The sequence below is a fragment of the Podarcis tiliguerta genome, assembly GCF_965153285.1.
Source record: "Podarcis tiliguerta genome assembly, chromosome: 16".
Classification (NCBI taxonomy): domain Eukaryota; kingdom Metazoa; phylum Chordata; class Lepidosauria; order Squamata; family Lacertidae; genus Podarcis; species Podarcis tiliguerta.
In genome coordinates, this window is record NC_139549.1 from 20,144,589 (window position 1) to 20,166,876 (window position 22,288).

Below are 22,288 nucleotides of genomic sequence, written 5' to 3' on the forward strand. Positions count from 1 at the left end.
TAAAAGAGGACTGGACTAACTCATGGAAGATAAGGGTATTGATGGCTGGAAGCCACAAGAGCTATACTTTGCCTCCAGTGTTATTAATGCTTCTGAATTCAAGCTGGTGGAAACCATAGGGGCATGGGGTAATAGTGCTTGTGTGTTCAGGTCCTGGGTAGCCACTCTGAAAAGAGGATAATGGATTTCATGTCTTAACCTAACAGGACAAAACTGGCTTGCTCTCTTCTTAGCCAAGATGTGTGTTTGGTGACCCATCATGCAAATACCTAACATGCCCGTGTTTGCTTTTCCCCTCTTCCCTTCCTTCACCTTATGTCATTTTTAGGGTTTCTTTAAAACCATAAACCTGAGACTGGAGACTGCCTATTATTATTTTTAACTGATAGTATTTATGCCACACTGGGAGCTGAAGTATGGTGCACAAATGCTCTAAATAAAACAAACAAACAGGCAGGCAGGCAAGCAGACAAGTCTCCCTCCAGGGTTTCCACTGGAATCCCCAAGTTTAACAGAGAAACCTCTTAAGTGATTCATCTCCTTGAAATACCAGTATGCTTAATCAAATGCTGTGGATATTAGGACCTGCATGGATACTTAACCATTTGTTTCTCAGTGGAGATCCCATGAGCTGCTTAGATATGCCACTGTCAATGTATGGAACATTTTCCTGAAGCCAAGACCAAGGTTTTGAAATCAGCTGGCTTTTGGTGATCAAGTTTTATGGTCTCTCTCTCTCTCTCTCTCTCTCACACACACACACACACAAAAATTTGGATTTTCAGAATTTATTTTGAATGTATTACATCAGGGGTCAGCAAACTTTTTCAGCAGGGGGCCGGTTCACTGTCCCTCAGACCTTGTGGGGGGGCTGGACTATATTTTGGAAAAAAATATGAACGAATTCCTATGCCCCACAAATAACCCAGAGATGCATTTTAAATAAAAGGACACATTCTACTCATGTAAAAACACGCTGATTCCCGGACCATCCACAGGCCAGATTTAGCAGGTGGTTGGGACGGATCCAGCCCCCGGGCCTTTGTTTGCCTACCCATGTATTACATCTTGGAATTTTCAGAGATGTAGTCATGTTAGCCCATTACGGCAAACAAGGAAAATCTTACAAGGAAAAAAAAACCAGATAATTTTTTTGGCTGCCACTTCTAAGACATGTAGTAAATCGACAGCAAAAGAGATGTGATACCTTTGTGTTGCTAGCAAATTATCTGAATTATGGGTACTATTCTGATTAAGTTTGTAAGATCTGTGTAAGTGGCCAGAAAGACTGGATGCAAACACACACAGAGCAAAAAAATGATAGATTGTGATAGCAGGTTGAGCCCGGAAGATGGCTACTTTGTAGAGCTGTGTTTGAGAGTTTATAAAACTTTATAGTCTTAAAGCAAGGATGGGAAACCTGTAGTCCCCCAGATATTTGGTCTACAACTCCCATCAGCCCCAAATGTCATGGATGATGAGACGTATAGTCTGGCAACACCAGGAGGTCACTATGGGCTGTATCCAACATTCTCTGTTGAACCTGCTGTACTCCTTTGGCGTGACATGCAACTGTGCCTGAAAAAATTCCCCTCCCCTGAGAACCTCAATTAGGCTGTCAATTCAATTCTTCTAGGCAACACTCAACATTCTCGGACCCTCAGCACAAGAACCTTTGCTCCAGCGGATGGCAAAATTTAAAGGCTGGCCAACAAAGGAATCTACACAACAGCTGTTTAGGCATAAGCTTGTTGAGCAACAGCTGATGCTTGCAGCCCAACAATCTCTGAATAGGCATGCACATTTTCCCTTGTGCAACAACCTTCTACCAGTGCAAAAAGCATACAACTAAGCGACTTTAACTCACAGCTACATTGGATACAGCCCACTGCATTGGCCACGCAACATCCAGTGAGGCTGCTGGTGGGAGGAGAAGTGTTCAGTCCACAAAACAGAACTCTCAGGAAGCCAACTACCACGTACTTACCCGGCAATGACCACCCCGTCGCAAGAATGCACATCGCACAGAACTTTCCCAAGTTCGTACTGCAGCTGGCTCACAGCCCCAATGCGGTTCTGCAGAGGAAGACAAGGGAGCGGCATTGGCCTTGATCAGCCACGTAGCAATCCCAACCATTCTGCTTCCCCATCACCAGAAAGGTCATAGCTCTGTGTATGCAGGAGGCCCCCACACTCAATCTCGAACACCTCCAAGTTAGGCTAGGAAAGGCTCCTGGTCTGAAACCATGGAGAGCTGCTGCCAGTCAGAGTCAGCAACACTAAGGCAGATGGTTTGAGGGTCTGACTTGATAGAAAGCAGCTTCCTGCGTTCCTGTATGCAGGGGAGGGCTCAATAGCAGGGCCCATGCTTTGTGTCCAAAAGATGCCAGGCTTGCCACCCAGTGCCTCCATATAGGGCTATGAAAGTTCTTTGTCTGAAATGATTGACAGTTGATACCCATCATATGCCTCTGCCTAGGTCACCCACCCTCCTGAGCCGTACCTCTCACCAGTCCTGATTTGTAATGCCCTGGTGTGGTTTTGCCTGGCAATAATGCATCCTTGAATTCTGATTATGCCTCTTGCTTGCCTGGATGGAAAGGGATGTATGGTCCTCTGTGTGTGTGTTGGAACTAGCTTACTATACAAGGTTAAAATTTACATTCATCACTCTGCTGACTTCTGCCCCCGGCCCAGCCTGTCACAAGCATGCAACCCTCAGGCTAAAACAGGTCCCCCACCCCTGCCTAATAGAGTCATAATGGATTCCAAAAGAAGAATCCCCCGCAGAGTTTACCTTCCAGTTGGTTCTTAAAACCTGCTCCTTCTCCCGGCATTCCCGGAGGGTCCTTTTCCAGAAAGGAGAATCAGATATTTGACTGTTGGGCAGGTAACCTTCTTTTTGGCACAACCGGAACCAAAGGAGCTGGTCTTCTGCAAGGACCTTCCAGGGCTTGCTAACCTAAAAGCAGCAAGACAGGTATCAGCTCTAGACAGTGCGTTTGTTGGAGGCTGGCAGCATCTTCATGCATGGAGTTAAAAGTGAAGCTTGGCTGTGCTGTGTTATAATGGTCTCTCTTCCCCACCTGAGAGGGAAGAGTTGCTGTCATGCTTACAGGTCCTGCCTACAGGTTTCCTACGAGCATCTGGTTGGCCACTGTGAGAACAGGATGATGGAGTAGGAGGGCCATTGGCCTGATCCAGCAGGATTTGTCTTATGTTCTTAGAAAGCGGACTCAAGGATTGTTACAAATACCGTATTTTTCGCTCTATAGGACGCACCGGACCATAGAAGGGGGAGAACGGGGGGGGGGGATTCTCCCCCTCTCTGTGCAGCGCTCCTTCAATGAAGCAGTAGGAGAAACGGAGCCCCTTCCATTTCTCCTCCCGCTTCACTGAAGGGGCGCTGCGCAGAGAGGGAAAGCTGTGCAGCGCCTCTCCAGCAAAGCAAAGCCAGGAGAGCAAGAGGGATCGGTGTGCACCAACCCCTCTTGCTCTCCAGGCTTCAGGCGGCTATCCACAAGCCTTCGGAGCGCAGCGGGAACTCCTGCTGTGCTCCGAAGGCTTGCAGATAGCTGCCTGAAGCCCCCGGAGCGCAGCCTTTGAAGCCTCCGCAGGGCAGTGGGGTGCCTTCACCCCGCTGCCCTGCGGAGGCTTTGCGCAGCTAATCCCAAGCTAGAGCAGTGAGACGGAGCGCTTCGCAGCGCTCCGTCTCCCTGTTCTGGCTTTGGGCTTAGCCGCGCAGCCTGCATTCGCTCTATAGGACGCACACACATTTCCCCTTAATTTTTGGAGGGGGAAAAGTGTGTCCTATAGAGCGAAAAATACAGTAAATCATACACTATTCCACAGTCAATTGGAAGAATGGAAGAGACAGGTAAATACAAACTGGTCTACTGGCAGTTTCAAATTAATAAGCAGCTTCTTTACAGGTTCTGGGCTGACTTGTTGCTCCCTCCCAAACCAAAAGTTTTTTACTGAAAACACAAATGTTGCAGGCGAGGGATGGTCAGGTGCACTTAACTCCTGCATACTCAGTAAAACAAGGGGATACAGATGCAAACACATCCAGCAAGTGTCACTCCTTGTGTGAGCTTGTCTACTAAAGCAACGCACCAGAATCTTTTGGTACCAATGTGCAAGGTCATTTATTGGAAATCCTTCCAAAGCTCATCAAATCAAATCTTTATTGATCAATGACGAGAGTTAAAGAAGCAAAATAAGAAGTGTATGGAACATGTTGTCCAGATGGGTCTAGTATCGTTGAAAACAATAAATAAAAGTAGCACAGAGTAACAAGGGCACCAACATCCTAAAAGTTGTAGTCATGTCACAAACTCCAAAGAGGAAAATTACAAAGTGTCTGGGGTCAGTTCTTGGTGGGTTTTGCTTGGCAACAGTGAGAGTGATAGATGCACCTGATCGTCCTGGCAGATTTAATAAAAGTGGTTCAATAAAGATTTTGTGTAGATCTTGACCCTTCCAACGCCTATTCATTGCAGCTCTTGATGCTACTGGAAAACGAACTTGCTCTCCTTTCCCTCCACTTCCGATTCCTTTTCTACCCTGAGCATCAGTCCTCAGCCAGTGGGGTAGAGACCCTCCAGGGGGGGCAGAGCAGCAACATTACTGCAGTAGAAATATACGGTGTAAAATGAATTCCCAAATGCATGTTTGGCCTAAAGGTGGGTCACCAGTCTGAATAGGTTGAGGACTCTTGACTTAAAAGTACAATTAGAGCACAAAGATTATGACAGCGCAAAAAAGGGGGGAAAGGGAGGGGACGCACAAAACCCAATCTAAAATAATTCATTGGCTCCTCAAAACCTGGGTGAAGAGATGCATCCTGCCCAATGATTGAAATAAGTAAAATGATGGTGCCAGACACACCTCCAAAGGGAGAGATTTCAATAAACAGGATACCAACACAGAGAAGGCCCTGCTATGTGTCACCTAAGAATAGTACCCCACCTCCACCTTAACATTCAGGCAGGTCTATACAGAAGGCAGCATAAAGTCCCTTTGTTCCTCTCTGCTGTTATTCCCCCCAGAATAAACCTTCTTGTGGGCTTATCAGCCACTTTAGTTAAATTGCAGCTCAGTGCCTGCTCTCTCTCTCTCTCTCTCTTTCTCTCTCTCTCTGTCATGCCATATGCTGTAGATCAGGGGTCAGCAAACTTTTTCAGCAGAGGGCCAGTCCACTGTCCCTCAGACCTTGTGAGGGGCTGGACTATATATATTTTTTTTGGGGGGGGGGATGAACGAATTCCTATGCCCCACAAATAACCCATCCACAGGCCGGATTTACAAGGCGATTGGGCCGGATCTGGCCCCTGGGCCTTAGTTTGCCTACCCATGCTGTAGAGATATGAAAAACACAAATGCTCTGCTGAATCAGACCGGCGGGGGGGGGGGGGGGCATTTAATCTAGGGACAGCTGGCATGTCACGCTCCAGGTCTTTCTGTACTACAGTTCCCATCAGCCTCAGCCAAAATGGCCAGGGCTCAGAGGTCATGGGAGCTGCACTCCAGAAATATCTGGATGGTGGCTACCCGGAGTTTAAGGAACATAATGCACACCTGGGAGGGGGGGAGCAGAGAATAACTTCTCACTGGCTGCTCCTGTGCTTTGGAGTTCCTTTTCTGCGACCAGGCCTCATCTAACCCTCTCTGGAAACCTTCCAAAGAACAAGTAAATGTCTTTTTTTTAAAAAAACCAGATATGATTCAGACAGGCCTTTCGCCCGACAGGCTGATTTGCCTTATGGTTTTTCCACCATGTGTGCGTTTTTTCTGTTTTAAATCGCCCACAGTTTTACTGCTATGTTTCTGCCCACTCTGGTTTTCAGGATGATAGAGAATTGCCCTATATTTAAGATTCAGACCATGGGTCCATCTAGCTCAGCACTGTCAACACAGGCAGGCAGGGGCTCTCCAGGGTTTCAGACGAGGCTCCTTCCCAGCCCCACCTTGGATATACTGGGGACTGAACCTGGGGTCTTCTACATTCAAAGCAGATGTTCTGTCACTGAGCTACGGCCCTTCTCCATCAGCAACAGAGATTAATGTGGGCTTGTTCCTGTTGCTCTGAGCCCCAGATACATGCAGCAAGAAATCTCACCACAGAGAAGACTCGCTATCATGCTGCTACCCTCTGGACCTCTTTTAGAGGGAGCACATGAATAACAGCCTCAGATGATGATTGCAAGGTTTGGGTCGATTCGTATGGGGTCCTTGAGGTATTGACATTCTGAGCCGTTTAAGGCTCCGTTCATGACACTAATCATAAAACTAAGTAAAGGGGGGGGGGAAGCACTCCCAAAATCATGATGCAATCTCTCATGGAGAAGGCCAGATGTTGCAGGCCAGGGGGTCCCAAACCGTGGTCCATGAACTTCAATTTGGTGGGCTGTGCCATGTCTGCATACACTGGTTTTTAATTGGATTTTTAAAATTACAGCTTATATTCAAATATATTTCTTACATTGCATTTTACTGTTTGACAATCTGAATTCTGCAGAAGGCAAATTCTAACGCAATAAAATACAATAGAAAAAATAGAAACAGCAAGAAAAGTATGATTAAAAATCGCACGGCAACTAGCACAGCGCCTTACAATTGCTTTGACATGCAGAAAAATCACGAAGTGGGGCAAGCCAAGGAAATCAGCAGTTTTCAGGTCTCCCACTGGGAGCAGGGATTTTTGGGAACCACTGTTTTAAGCCAAGCTCAGATTCCTTTGCACACCAAGAGGACATCTTAAGTCAGTGGCTGTGGAACCTGAAACTTCCCTTCTCAACCCTGACCTTTGGCCATGCTGGATTGAGCTGGCAGGTGTTGGAATGTCACAGAAGAGAAGAGTTTGGATTTGATATCCCGCTTTATCACTACCCCACGGAGTCTCAAAGCGGCTAACAATCTCCTTTCCCCTCCTCCCCCACAACAAACACTCTGTGAGGTGAGTGGGGCTGAGAGACTTCAGAGAAGTGTGACTAGCCCAAGGTCACCCAGCAGCTGCATGTGGAGGAGCGGAGACGCGAACCTGGTTCACCAGATTACGAGTTTACCGCTCTTAACCACTGCACCACACTGGCTCCGTTAGCGACCCCTGTCCTGGGGTGCTACTAGCTTTCAAGCGTGAGGGATGTATGCTTGAGGCCACACTTGCCTTCTAGCTTGGGAAGGCCCAACTTTTCTGCACTTCCACTGTGCTGCCTTACACTGTTTTGCTAGCCAGCTGACCTATGTCATTTCACTGCATTCTATCGCTTACTTTGCTTTGCTTGTTTAATTGTACTTTATTGTATACTTTGTTTTAAGGGTTCACCACTTGTGGGGGCCTTGTGGGGGCCAAGAAGCGGCCAATGAATAAATCCTCATCATCCAAGGTGGATAAATGGAAGTCGTGCCCATTCCGTGTGCTTTTATGAGGTCACAGGATACATGGCAAGTGACGGGAGGGGCACAGAACACTGGGAAGAAGACAGGAAGGAATGGTGGGCCACATGAGCTTCACTCCTCTAATTCAATCTCAAAGGGGTGACGACTCAAGGAATTCCCAGTCCCAAGTCCTATCAGGCAAGGTTCCAAAAGGCAGTATCACGGAGAGTTAGTTCCTTCCTCAACGGAGTTTCAACATGTGCATCGTGGTTCTCCCAGAAGCACCCTCTGATTAGCGGTGGTGATCATCTCCTTCTTTCCAGGACGACCTGCCGCTCATCTGGGTGATACAAATGGCCATTCGGTCTCCACTACCCTCAATGCAACTGCAGCTGACGCAGCACCCAGGACGTCTGGGAATATCACGGACGCAACCCCCTGCCGGCGGCGCTTTGTGGTGTATCGCTGAGTTAGAAGGGTTGATAGAAGCCATGTGGATCGTGTAGCATAGCCAGCTGCTGCTGATTGCTGAGGGCCGCCTCCACCCGCTGCTGCTCCCGCTCCACCCACCTCTCCGTGTCTTGGCGCGCGACGTCGAGGCTGTGGCGCAGCCGGCGCTGCTCATGCTCCATCCGCCGATCCGCGCGCAGGTTGGCATTATCCTGATGGTCCTGCAACGAGTGCCGATACAGCTCTTGCGCGGCGAACAGGCGGGAGTCCTTGGCCTCCAAGTGGTCCCAGTGCTGCGCCACCAGCTGCAATTGCCGCTGGCGTACCGCTTCCTCCTGAGCGGGGTCGCTCCTCCGGGAGCTCAGCCTCCGGCGGAATTCCTGCTGCCGCGCCAGCTCTTGCTGCCGCTGCTCCTCTTCCTGCGCCAGGCTTTGCCGCTGCTGCAACGCCCGCTGCTGCTGCTGCGACACCCGCCGCTGCTGCTCCAGCAGCCGCTGCTGCTCCCGCTCAAACTCCAGCCGCTGCCACTCCCGCTCCGCCCTCTCCACTTGCCGCCACTCCCGCAGCCGCTCCTCTTCCTGTTCCCGCAGTACCAGAGCATCCTCCTCCTCTGCTGCTTCTCCTGTGATGTAACTGCGCAACTGGGTGATGTAATTGCCAACAATGGTGATGAAATTGCCCATCGTTACATGCAAGAAGCACACAGTCTTCTCTTTGCAGAGTCGATTGTCCTAGTAGGTTTCCCTGCGCCCATCCATGGAGACTGATATCCCCCTGTAGCCTTCCCCTGGCAGGTTGAGCTTCAAGGCCCACAGAGATGGTAAGGATAACTAACATGACTCAACAATAGGCCCATTGATCACTGGGACTTTGCCCACCATGTGCCTGGGCTGGACTGCTTCAGGCTTCAGCGGCTCACAGGAACCTGTTGGTCCAGCTCGTTCAGCATGGCCAACGATGACCAGCAGCGGTTCTGAAGGGTTGCAGAAAGGGGACATTCCTAGTCTAGTACTTACTGGAGGTGATGAGGATTCAACCTGGGATCTTTAGCATCCAAAGCAGGTGCTCAAACCAATGGGTTATGGCCCTTTCTTGAATGACTGAATAGTCTTCAGAAAAAAAGGAGAGGGGAGAGTTATCTCTTCAGGGAAAACTTAAGAAATGGGAAAATTTATACCATGAATTCCTTTTCTCTGTGTGCCATAAGAAACCCCAAGACATCACAGCGGCCCTATGGCACCGCATAGCATAAATACCGAGAGACCAAAAAAAACCCCAAACCACACTCTCCCAGTGCTCTTCTCTGGACTAGGTCATATAAGTAACAGGGCCCCCAAATCCCATCCCACGTAGTTGGTCCAGAAGAATATGGCAATCAACAATATTAAATAGCCACAGAAAGCTTGAGAAGGACCAAGATCAGCCCTGCTTGTCCCATTAATAGAGGCCATTCCCGGCAGGGTGACCAAGACCAACTCGGTCCCATGGCCTGGACTAAAGTCAGATTTAAATGGCTCTGGATATTCCATATCATCCAAAAATGCCTACAGTTGTCCCAACCTTCTCCACCACGTCTGCAATGCACTCAGAAGTTGGTGACAATGATTTTTTTCTGCTTTCTTGTTCTCTTTAAAATCAATGTCTGCTCACTGGCTCTCAGTCAAACCTACCTCACAGGGTTGTTTTGGGGATTGAATGAGGAGGTGGAAAGCCATGTGCACCACCTTGAGTTCCTTGGAGAAAAATGTGGGATATAAATGCAATAATTCTTTATTTTTATTATTATGAAGAGGAGGAGAAGGAAGAAAAATTAGTAATAAGAATAATAATCCAGACATTGGCATACATGCAAAGACAGCTGCCAGGAGGAGTTAATGCTCTAGCAAAGGGAAAGAAAACTACCATAGTTGCTTCTTTATCAAATGTTGAGACGTTTGCAGTTCCGTGCATGTTATAATTCTGGGAGTAGATGGAAATAGCTCTATGCCCTCCAGGGAGAGAGAGCCTTCTCTACTACGGATCTGGGCTCCTCTCAGGTGAGAGATGGGAGGAGTAAGACATCGTCCAGAGTCCAGTACTGCTTCAGATATCAGGAATACATCTTATGAGTGTACACTTGTCTGTGAAGCTTTGCCTGTGGGTTGTAATATTCTTGAATATGAGTGGTTCACGTATGAGTGGCAGACAGAGGTGACGTTTCAGGTAGCGAATGGCTGCAGTGGTTGTGTGAAATGGGTGGTGAGCGAGACTGGATGAACGATTTTATGTTGTGTTGTTTGGAACTATATAATTATACTGCCTTGCACTTTTCTCCAATTTTATTTGTTTCGTGTTATGGGTTGGATATGGTATGTGTATTTTGCTATGCGAATCGCTTGACTTTTTTAAAAAAAAACAACTCATAGTGTGCATAAACCACTTTGAGGTCTTTCAGGCAGTAAAGCAGTCTATAAATGGAAGTAGCAATAAATCATATTAAACTCTTCTCTGCTCTCCATTTTAGCTAAAGCAAGCGTCTGTTGACATTGGTGAGGCTTCTGAACAAGAGAGAGAAGTAAACACAATGAAGCTTTGCCAGCCTCAAAGTGAGGATGGGGTGGGGAAGGAAAGAAGCAAGGAAGGAAGACAGGTAAGGAAGAGAGGGGTGGAAAACAAAAGCCAAGGCTTGCCAACGTAGAAAGCATTTGTAGCACCACTGCCAAAACTAAGTTAAAACATTGCTTTAGAAAGCACAGACGCTCCTAAGTGGATTCTCGGGTTCCAAGAGGTCCTTTTAACATTCACGGAGGGTAAAAAGCATAACAAAAATATTATCCCACTGTGATTTTAATCAGATTACTTGTAGCCCCACTAGGCTTATAAACCTGGGTTTTTCCAAGGAGGGGCCCTGCGACCAGGCACCCCCATTAATGCACCAGGAACTGGCACTGCCAAGCCTAGTAAAAGCTTCGCTGAGCGAGGCACAGCTGCAAGAAACCACTAATAAAAAGCGTCTCGAGCCTCCTGCTTTACAAGCGCTGCTCCCATTTAAAGCACAGGCAAACACACACAGCATTTGGCTCCAGCTCAAACTTCCTAGCTCAGCTTGAGTTAAGGGTACAGGTGAGCAACTGGATGCCAAAAGATTTTTTTTAAAGAAAAAGAAAAAAAGACTTCCCCCCCACTACCTAAAAGAGAAAGGGAGAGAGAAAGAAATTTCACCCTTGATTTTATTATACGGAGGCCTGTCTGCTGAAAGCTAAGCTGAGCCACTCAAAAGCATCTTATTAATATAAAAATAAATAAATTTGTGAGCAGTGTTAGAAACTGATATATGAAAGCTAGGAGCTAAATGGCAGCTGAAATCTAGGTATGGGCGCAACAAGGGAATGTCTAGTTGCACTTTTTTATAACAAAAAAACAAAGCTGAAAATGAATGAACTGCAGCTAAAAAATTATCTTCCTTTTTCACATGGTCTAGTCCTTCCCCTGCCCACCTCCCTAATATTCTTAAGAGGGTCTCTTCTCCAGACTTCAGAGAGGAGCTGAAAGTGGGGGGCAGAAAAAGGTTCTCCTTTCCTTCCACTCTGCAGTTTTAATCTGAAATCTTAGGTGCAGTACTGTGCCTAGAGCTCAGAAACTGCTCGCGCAAATGAAATTCCCTGTTGCAAAATGTGCCTACAACAATGGGAGTTTCAAACACTGTCAGTGAGTTATTTCCCAGGTTTCCACTGAATCTTACCAGCAGAATATCCAAGAGCTAAATACAAATATGCAAGAAATTTGTGTTATATAATCTCACATATATAGCTATTTTAGTGATTAACTGACTCCTAAAAGGGAACCAGAGCAAGCTTGAGTGGAGTGCCATTTAATGCTTTTATACTTTCATGAGGAAGAGCTACAACTCAGTGACAGAGCATCTCCTTCGCATGCAGGAGGTCCCAGGTTCAATCCTCAGCATGTGGGAGAGTCGCTGCCAGTCAGTGTAGACAATACTGAGCTAGATGGAACAATAATCTAACTTGGTATAAACCATTTAGACAGTCTAACCCAGCGGGCAAATTCTCTGTGACCAAGTTGTATACAATAGTTTCCTTCTGATCACTGAAAATGATTCATTGGGTCAAAACATTTCTGGTCCTTGACATATTTCATTATCATCTGCTGGTCATATTAGGACTTTGACCTGAGTAGACAAATCAATTTGTTGCCATAGTTTAGTAATTTTGTCAACATTCTAATCTTTTAAAGTTAAATTAATTAAATTTAAATTTCCTTTTCCTATTTTATTTAGAAGGATCCAGGTCTTTTATTCTTACCCAACTTTCGAGTTTGCATCGCTCATGACGCCAGTCCACACTAGCCAATGCAACTTCACTGACTCTCAAACTGCTCTGCCGCCCATAAGAATCACAATAATGGTAATAATAGTAATAACAAACGCTAACAGAACAACAGCTGTGAAAAGCAGCATGGCATTCCATTTAACAGAAGAGGTCTTCCATCATTCAGCCAAAAAAATAAAATCAAAAGCACCGGGAGGAAAATGAAAACGGTCTTTATTTTTTATGGCTTTGCTTTTTACTTGATCGCTTTAGAAGCTGACTAAAAGCTTTGGCCATCCATCTTGTTCCAAAAGCCTTGTAAAGCGCAGAGAACTCAGCTGCTCAGCTGCCTCCTAAATATCCTGGGACTGCTTCTCAAGAATGGCTTCAGAAGCCCACCATTTGCTTAATGTCAAGAAGAGAGCATAATAAAAGCAGATCCTAATATATTTTTTTTTAAGTGGGAGAAAAGAGTCAAGGCCAGTTTACTGCACCAAGCAATTGGCCCGGACAACTTTGGGGTACAATTTCAGTGTAAAATCTCCATCGCAGGAGTTACAACAGAGTGATTTGAAAGAAAGGAATGACCCGGCGCAACAAAACCCTTACACTATAAACTTCTATTGCCTGCTTAGAAGTCCCCAATGCGAACTGCTCAATCCTTTCCATTTCTTCTGCTCGGGAGTTTCTTTGCTGTGAAAGCATACCACTCTGAGTTGAAAACGGGTGAAAATCTTCCAATAAAAAACCCAGATGATTTCCTGATCAGAAGAGGCTGTTAATGCAAGCCAGGGTGAGGGAGCTTTCTCGGCACTCCCTCGTTGGCAACCCTTCGGGGAAACATGACAGAGCCGTGGGGAGGGCCAGAAGCAAAAATGGCTGGAGCGGCAAATGGGACTTATACCTCTGTACAATGGGCTACATTTCAGCTGTGAGGAAGTCAGATGTTTCTATACTGCCCACATACACTGACCCCTTGATGAGCTTATAAAGTAGTCATCAATCCCAACCCAAATTCTTAAAAAATGTCAAAGTCAAGAAATACCTGTATACAATCTTTTTTTAAGCAATAAAGCAGCAAGGTTTGAGAACATTGTTGTATTGCAGAAACTTCTGACTAAGTACAGAGTAAGGCGGGGCGATATCTGGCTTTCAACAGCACAATAGATCACCAGCTAAACTTTGCAACATACCGATATATCACAATGTCTGAAATAAAGACGGGACTATGTAGAGGCGAGGTTCCGAACTTTTTGAAAAACTATGCATTGTAAAACTTATTTCCCACTCCTAAGCCTTCCAAGTATGTTTCCGAGCACAATCAAAGTGTTGGTGCTGACTTTTAAATCCCAGACAGAGGACGAGATGGTTAGACAGTGTTCTCGAAGCTACAAACATGAATCTGACCAAACTGCGGGTGGCAGTGGAAGACAGAAGTGCCTGGCGTGCTCTGGTCCATGGGGTCACGAAGAGTCGGACACGACTGAACGACTAAACAACAACAACAATATCTGAAGGAGCACTTCCACCCCAGTAACTTAGCCCAGACACTGAGGTCTTCTGCTGATTCCCTCACTGCGAGAAGCGAAGTTACAGGGAACCAGGCAGAGGGCCTTCTCGGTAGTGGTGCTCACCCTGTGGAACACCCTCCCATCAGATGTCATGGAGATAAAGAATTACACAACTTTCAGAAGACATCTGAAGGCAGCCCTGTATCAGGAGATTTTTATGCTTGATGGAAATCCAGCCAGATGGGCAGGGCATAAATAATAAAACTATTATTATTATTATTATTGACAGACACAACCAGCCAGGTCTTTATTTATCCCTAGCAGAGACCCATCACTCCTAGGGGGTCAATATTGACCGCCTTGGGGAACCTGTTAAATGTTTTATGTCGATATTTTATCACTTTCTAAAGGGTGTTCCTGAAAGTTCTTCTCTCTAGCCTCTCAATTCTTTTTGTAACTTAGCACCTCTTTCCATCAATATCTGGTTCCCTTTGGTCTCAAAAATTTTTCCCCCCCACCCCGCAGCCAATCGTGGGAGCTGCAAGTAGCTCAGGAAGTGGTCATGAAGCAGTCAAGGTGTCAGTGGCTGGGAGATGGGGGCTGTGAAAGTGTTAATTACTGCCAGAGTGCTCCAGCTTCCCTTCAAGACAGAGAGATGTGGCCGCTCTCTGTTCAGACATGATGGAGGACTAGATTTGAAATTGCAATAATAAATAAATAATACTACAGAGCATTATTACTACTCAGTTCGGCACAACCCACTGATCCCAATGGCGTTTACTTCCAAGTAGTACATTCAGAAAGGAAGCGAGAAGCACCAGCAAACCTGGCAAAGACTTACTTGGGCGCATCTCCCCAGTTCCGTCCTGCCGAGGAACTGAAATATTTTTAACGCCAGTTCATAAGGCAGCTGAACGTCAAAGAAGGGAACTTCGTTTATTTCATTCTGAAAAGCAGTCAGAAGAAGTGGGAGACAGGAGTTAAAAATAAAATAACATTCCACATCCTAGAAGAAACAGGAAAGAGACACAAGTTGCTGGTCTGCTTTTTTGCATGTACGAGCCCACAGACTTCCTTCTGATAAAGAATCTTATAAAGAATTGGCGTAGAATAGGAGCCCTTAACTTTTGGGGACCCGGGGCTGTGGGCACAGGAAAGTACCTATTTTGCAGAAGGAAAACTGGCAAGGCACAGAGCCCGCAACCATCCCAAACACAGCTACATGCACAGAGTTGTAACCAATGCTAATCAGAGCAGACTTATTGAAAATAACTGGCCTAAGCTAGCCTCGACTAAGGCACACACCAAAACAAAACAGTCAAAAAAAGCAGACAACAGCAACATGAACAACAAGCACTAATAAAAAAATTGTGCAAATTCTCAAACAGTGCCAAAAAAAACCTCATTAAAAAAAGAAAAAATTGGGAGGGGCAAGAAAGCTCAGCAGCCACCAGAGGGGTGTCTAAGAGCATGCGGTGCCCCCAGGTATACAAGCTGCCTTATACCATCTGTACCCAATATCAGCAGTACTCAGAATGGACCCACTGGTGTTAATGGACATGACAAAGGTCCATTCATTTCAATGGTTCTACTCTGAGTAGAACTAATTTGGATACAATCCTATATGTCCCCCTAGCTCAACAGCTCTGCCTGGAAGCAGCTCTTTTCCGCCCCCTGCTACCGATCCTTCTACTTGAGGATTGAACAAGGTTTGAAGCTTATTTGTTCCAAACCCATTTATCAGTGCCGCAGGCCTAGTCGTCCTCTTATATACCTGCTGGGATTGACAAAGCTGCCTCTGATTGGTTATCATTTAACTCTCACGGCAAATAATTTGCATCGCATGTCATGTGCATGGAAGTTGCCGAACCAATTAACCAACTAGAAGGATTACTGTTAATAGCACCAGTTTTCCTATACTGTAACTTGATATTTCTGAATATGGTAATGCTAAGAAGACAGAGGTTGTGTGTGAGTGAACGAAGTTTGCTCAGCTCCATATTTAGTGAGCATCCAGACAAGATCACTCTCCTGGCACAAAATTATCGTTCAGCTCCATACATGAAATGGAAAGACAAGTGTGCAGAGAAACAGGCCACCTCTCCTTTGGCCCTTAGACCTGATTCAAAAGGGAGCCCAGGAAGGCAGAAGAAAATGACTACTCAAAATGGCTCATCTTAGGCTGCCTCTACCAAACACACATCCTGCCTCAGAGAAGGCCGTTAGATGAAGCATCCTATTCCTTCAATTTGAGGGAAGAAATCCTTAAAGTAATGCACAATTATTTCTTTACCTTTACAGGCTGTTTTGAGTACGAAATAACCCATCATCAAAAAGCATACACAGCACATTAAAAGAAAAAGATCCCCTTGCAAAACTAGCTGTAGCTTTTATCAGGAATCCAAAAGACAAACATCGCCATCCACTCCTTGGAGACACACATTTACACACCAGTGCGCTAATGGAGCTCTGGTTCACTAAATGGATTAATTTACTGCCATTGGAAATTTAATCTGTGCTTTTAAAACAAAAAAACCAAAACAAAACAACATAATTAACCAGAAGGGAGAGGAACAAGCTTCTTCTAACCTTTGTGTTAACTGAAAGTTTTTAAGATTAGCAAGCAAGACAGAGATGCAGGAAGAAGTTTTAAATTTCTTGTTGCATATCGTAGCAATGGGCACTGTGCTGAAGGGCAGTATATAAGGGTTGCATCCAACAAAATAGTTGTGTGTGTGTGTGTGTGGATCAACTTTTGAGTGCAATTGAACTTCCTGTCTCTACACACACACCCATCTCCAAATCTTCTCTGCAGGAATGGGGGGGGGGGGGACTCACAAAACACGTTGGAGAGGTCCATTGCACTCATGTAAGTCATTTCACATGCACACTGGTTTACTTGGAAAAAACCCTAAATCTTTAAGTAACATAAATCCAATCACCGCACTGTACTTTACAACACTGTAAAGTCAGCCCAAGGCCAGCTGAGGGGCAGTTAGAAGCAGTGTAAGGGCTGCTCCACTATTGGCAACAACACCCCTCGTGTCAATTGAAGCGTGCAGCCACACTATTCCACGGACTGGGCAGAGGATGGTGTGTACACAAATCCATGGGATTCTAAGCAGGGTTCCCTTGCGGACCTAAAACCACAACAGCCCTAGGGCTGGCATAGCATTTACCTGGAGTATTTACACTGAAGTCAATGGCAAGGAAAATACTGTTTTTAAAACCCAAAGGCAGGGAAAGCAGAAGAGCCACCTCTCCTACCTAGGGCCTCAACTTGCTGCAGAATCTCCCATTACCACAACCGCACAATTGTTCTCTTAAGCTAGGTGTGGGGAACCTATGACTCTCCAGGTGTTGTTGAACGACAACTCCCATCAGCCCTAAAACCAGCCCATGGCCAATGGTCAGGGGTTATGGGAGTTGTACTTAACTTATGCAGTGTACAGTGGTACCTCGGGTTACATACACTTCAGGTTACAGACTCCGCTAACCCAGAAATAGTGCTTCAGTTTAAGAACTTTGCTTCAGGATGAGAACAGAAATTGATGGTGCTGCGGCAGCAGGAGGCCCCATTAGCTAAAGTGATGCTTCAGGTTAAGAACAGTTTTGGGTTAAGAACGGACCTCCGGAACAAATTAAGTACTTAACCCGAGGTACCACTGTACTGGTTTTTGTTTCTTCTTCCACCTCCAGTAAGAGAAAAGCCTCTACAGGCTAAGACAAGACACTGCAGGGAAGGGACCCTTTTGCATGCAATGCACATGCTCTACCACTGAGCTATGATGCTTCCCCACAAGACTCATAGAACTGTGAAGTTGGAAGGGACCCTGAGGATCATCTAGTCCAACCCCCTGCAATGCAGGAATCTCAACACACAGACCCCATCCAATCTGAAACCATACCAGAGCCCGCTTAGCTTTGCAAATGCGCTGGCAGTTTTATTGCTGCATCCCTCCCTCTTAGAGGCTTCTATTTATCCAGACCATTGGTCCACCCATTGGCTCATTCTGGGGCCGATGGAGTCCAAAACTTCTAGAGGGTACCACACTGGGGAAGGGTGCTCCATGTTGACAAGCAGCAGCAGAACAGAGACCTTCCCAGGATCATGTCCGAGGCCTCTTGCATACTAGGTATGGGCTCTGTCACCTTGTTTTGGTGACTTATAGGAACATAGGAAGTTACCTTATCCCATGTCAGACCACTGATACCCCTGAGAGGCAGTTGCTCTACCACTGATCTACAGCCATTCACCATACCAGGTTGGTACGTTGCATCCATCTAGCCCAGTATTGCCAATATTGGCTGGCAGCCGCTCTCTAGGATATCAGACGGGGTGGGGTGCATTCTAAGATGCCCGGGGGTTAGTTAGAAAGTGGTACTGTTAAAGTTGCAGGTTCAATCCCTGGACGGGACAGCTGCAAGGGGTTGGACTAGATCAGTGGTTCCCAACCTTTTTTTGCCCCACCTAAGCATCTCTAAAAACCTGTGACATATAATTCTTATTATTCAAAAAGTGAACTATTCACCTGGAGGAAGCCTAAAGGGTCATTCACTGTTATTTAAACCCGTATTTTAACCCATATTTTAATTAACTGTTTTTCTTTTTCTTTTATTGCAATTTTATTGGTGTTAGCTGCCATAAGCCCGGTTCTGGCTGGGGAGGGCAGGGTATAAATAAAAAAATATCATTATTACTATTTATTAATAACTCATTCTCAAATTGTCCCCCTTAAAAATAAAACTGCCCCACCTTGGGGACCACGGGACTAGATGGTCCTCAGGATCCCTTCCAAACCCTATGATTCTATGACCCTCTGCATGCAAAACCTTCTGGTGGTTCCCTCACTGCGAGAAGCGAAGTTACAGGGAACCAGGCAGAGGGCCTTCTTGGTAGTGGCACCCGCCCTGTGGAACGCCCTCCCACCAGATGTCAAAGAAATAAACAACAATCTGACTTTTAGAAGACATCTGAAGGCCGCCCTGTTTAGCGAAGCCTTTAATATTTGATGAATTGTTGCAGAGTGGTACCTCGGGTTAAGTACTTAATTTGTTCCGAAGGTCCGTTCTTAACCTGAAACTGTTCTTAACCTGAAGCACCACTTTAGCTAATGGGGCCTCCTGCTGCTGCCATGCCGCCGGAGCACAATTTCTATTCTCATCCTGAAGCAAAGTTCTTAACCTGAAGCACTATTTCAGGGTTAGTGGAGTCTGTAACATGAAGCGTATGTAACCTGACGTGTATGTAACCCGAGGTACCACTGTATTTTAATATTTTGCTGGAAGCCGCCGAGTAGCTGCGGAAACCCAGCCAGATGGGCGGGGTATAAATTATATATTACTGTATTATTATTATTATTATTATTATTATTATTATATTAAACTGAAGCATAACGCTCCCCCTTGACCTGTAGCCACTAGTGGTAAAAAACCAAGCAAACTCAATACTGCTCTGAATCCTATCCTCGTTCCTTCCCGTACCAAGTCCAGGATGAGCTGCTCCAAAAGGTCCTCCTTTCCTCCTCCTCCTCGAGCTTCGGCGGCAGCTCCCAAATCACAGTCCGGGGCGGTGGGGCTGCGGGGCGGCCTGCGAGGCGGTGGTGGTGGTGGTGGCGGCGGCGGCGGCGGCGGCTGCTCCTCCTCCGCCTCCCACCGAGCGACGCCTCCGCAGCAGCCCCAGCCCCGCACGGGCTCCGGAGCCCCGCCATCCCCGCCGCGCTGCCTTTTCCGGCCGCCTCTACCCGCCGGCCCTCGGCTGCTCTTCCTGCGGCCCTCCGGCGTCAGCTCGGCCCGCCAGCGGCGGCGGAAAAGCTCCAGCTCGGCCGCTCCGTCGTCCATAGCAACCCGAACAGAGACACCGGGCTCTGACGGGGCTGACACCGGACCCGGCCGCTTCCGGTTTCTAGGTCCGCTGGCGATAGCAGCCCGGGTGGAAACTGAGGCTGCCGCTCCGGGGTTCCGCCGCGTCGTCGGGGAGCAGCGCGCTCGGCCAATCAGCGAAGGCAGCGCCGGCGGAGAGGGCGGGAGCAGCTCCGAGTTCCACGGAGAGCCGGTTCGGAGAGATTCCTCTGCAAACTGCGCTGTGTTGTGGCATCTTCTCCCCGCGCAGAAACGTATAGATAATAAAGCAGCAGCAGCGATGTATTTCATGCCACTCCGGCAGCCGGCACGCCGCTTCGAATTTCTTATTCATGATTCTGCTTTATTTTGAATTGTTGCTTGTGCCATATAATTAAAGCGTTGCACTGCAGTACTATGCGTTGTTGTCGTTGCCTTTGCCATTATAATGGGTATATCTTGCAAGTCAGGTGCGCCACACCTCTCATTTGTTATGATGGCGCTCTCCGCTTACCCGTCTCCTCGCAAATATCTGGATAACCAGTCTTATCCTTTCCTCTTGTGGACATAACATCCCATGCCAGTCTTGGTTTGGTTCCGTTTATTTATTTAGTTATGAAGGTAGCCCTGTTTAGGGAAGTTTTTAATGTTTGATGTTTTATTCTGTTTTTAATCTGTTGGGAGCCGCCCAGAGTGTTCCCCAGCTGGATGGGTGGAGTATATTATTATTATTATTATTATTATTATTATTATTATTATTATTATTATTATTATTATCATCATCATCATCTCATAAAGTTTCGTTTTGTTATTTGGGTTACATACACGGCTTTTTTTTCTAGCCAGAACTCACTGGAACTGAGTTCCCGCTCCTCTCAAGTGGGCAACCTTGCCATTATAGGAGAACAAGGGAGGCGTTCATGATGAGTTCCAGCACCTCATTTTCTAGAAAAATAACACTGGTTACATGGATAAAATTAAATAACAATATTCCCCACCCCCCACCCCAAAATTATTATTATTATCATCTATTACCTTACTAAAAGTAGGCCCACTGAAATTAATCAGACTAAGATAGCCATACCCATTAACTTTGGTGGGCTACTCTTAGTTGAACCTAAATGGAAATAATCCTATTAAGTCAATTGCTTTGAAGTGTGGTGCATAATTGGTAAATGCTATTATTGTTCGGAGGATTTAACTGTGAGGCAGAGTTTTAATTGGTAAGACTGAGAGGTATTGTGAGGGCTATTGTGGCTCTTGGGTGCTACTGCTCCAGGGAATGAAATAAAACTTTACCGAAGGTAGCTTTTTATTCTTATCATATGATAACTTTTTCTTACCAAATTATACATTATTATTTACCGCTGATTATATTTATGGCCTATTGCAACTCAGCCTAATCTGGTGCAACTGACACAGCCATAAATGTTTTTATCTTATTTCCCTTTTCCTTCCTCTTCCTTTGTTATTTTCCTTGTTGGGTGTATACTCTGGAAACTGTACATTAAGTACCAGATTAACATTATGGAATACGCACCCACTTTTTTCTGAGTTGTGTGGACAACACTATACACATAGGTTTAATTTCCTCTGGAGGAAAGAGACACCTGCAGTGTCTTTTACTGTTTTCTTTCATTTTATGATTCAGAAAGAGCCTGAGTCAGATCATGGTCCCTCTAGCTCAGTATAGCATTGGCTGTGCAGAGTGTCAAGCAGGGAATCTTTCCCAGCCCTGCCTGGAGATAACATGGATTGGATCTGGGACCTTCGACTTGCAAGGAGGAGGCTCTACCACTGCAATTGTAGAGTTGGAAGGGACCCTGAGTGTCATCTAGTCCAACCCCCTGCAATGCAGGAATCTCAACTGAAGCATCCATGACAAATGGCCGTCCAACCTCTGCTTAAGAACTTCCATACAGAATCCGACAACCATGTCTATGCTGCAAACACCATAACATATTATATGAAAATGCTTGGTCTGAGTACAGATGGTGATGGGGAACCTCTAGCCCTCGAGAAGTTGCTGGTCTTCTATTATCCCTGACTATGGGACACGGGTGGTGCTGTGGGTTAAACCACAGAGCCTAGGACTTGCTGATCAGAAGGTCGGCGGTTCGAATCCCCGTGACAGGGTGAGCTGGAGTTCATCACCAGGGGTCAGCAACCTTTTTCAACCTCAGACCATGTGGTGGGCCGGACTATATTTTTTTTGGGGGGGGGGATGAACGAATTCCTATGCCCCATAAATAACCCAGAGATGCATTTTAAATAAAAGCAAGGTCGGTGGTTGGAATCCCCGCGACGGGGTGAGCTCCCATTGCTCGGTCCCTGCTCCTGCCAACCTAGCAGTTCGAAAGCACGTCAAAATGCATGTAGATAAATAGGTACCACTACGGTGGGGAGGTAAACGGCGTTTCCGTGCGCTGCTCTGGTTCGCCAGAAGCGGCTTAGTCATGCTGGCCACATGACCCGGAAGTTGTACGCCGGCTCCCTCGGCCAATAAAGTGAGATGAGCGCCACAACCCCAGAGTGGTCAGCGACTGGACCTAATGGTCAGGGGTCCCTTTACCTTTAACACATTCTACTCATGTAAAAACACGCAAATTCCCGGACCATCTGTGGGCCAGATTGAGAAGGCGACTGGGCCGCATCTGGCCCACAGGCCTTGGGTTGCCTACCCCTGCTCTAGAGGGCTATAGGTTAGCTATCCATAACCTATGGCTATTCTGCATCAGATCCCAAGAGATAATTAATCCTTGCCCTCTAATGTATTTCACCTTTTAAACTAACTCACAG

The 22,288-nt window shown here is 46.4% G+C and overlaps 1 protein-coding gene and 1 long non-coding RNA gene across 4 annotated transcripts in view; one reads left to right on the forward strand and one right to left on the reverse strand.

Annotated features, from left to right (window-relative positions):
* The window catches only part of FBXW8 (F-box and WD repeat domain containing 8), a 61,645-nt gene extending 42,068 nt beyond the window's left edge, over nucleotides 1–19,577 (reverse strand). Inside the window, exons 1-4 of one of the 3 annotated variants that reach the window (XM_083417464.1) lie at nucleotides 19,133–19,577; nucleotides 14,490–14,594; nucleotides 2,798–2,962; nucleotides 1,988–2,076 (exon numbers count right to left, since the gene is read on the reverse strand). In XM_083417464.1, coding sequence (XP_083273590.1) covers nucleotides 1,988–2,076; nucleotides 2,798–2,962; nucleotides 14,490–14,594; nucleotides 19,133–19,489 — 716 coding nt within the window. In that variant the 5' untranslated portion in view covers nucleotides 19,490–19,577. The remainder of the gene's footprint in view (nucleotides 1–1,987; nucleotides 2,077–2,797; nucleotides 2,963–14,489; nucleotides 14,595–19,132) is intronic. The other 2 variants (XM_083417462.1, XM_083417463.1) reach the window with 2 other exon arrangements.
* Nucleotides 8,689–13,398, forward strand: LOC310666560. The gene is made up of 3 exons (XR_014505958.1): nucleotides 8,689–8,892; nucleotides 10,334–10,459; nucleotides 12,107–13,398. It is a non-coding gene; the product is annotated as an uncharacterized lncRNA (long non-coding RNA).
* Nucleotides 19,578–22,288: the final 2,711 nt, after the last annotated feature.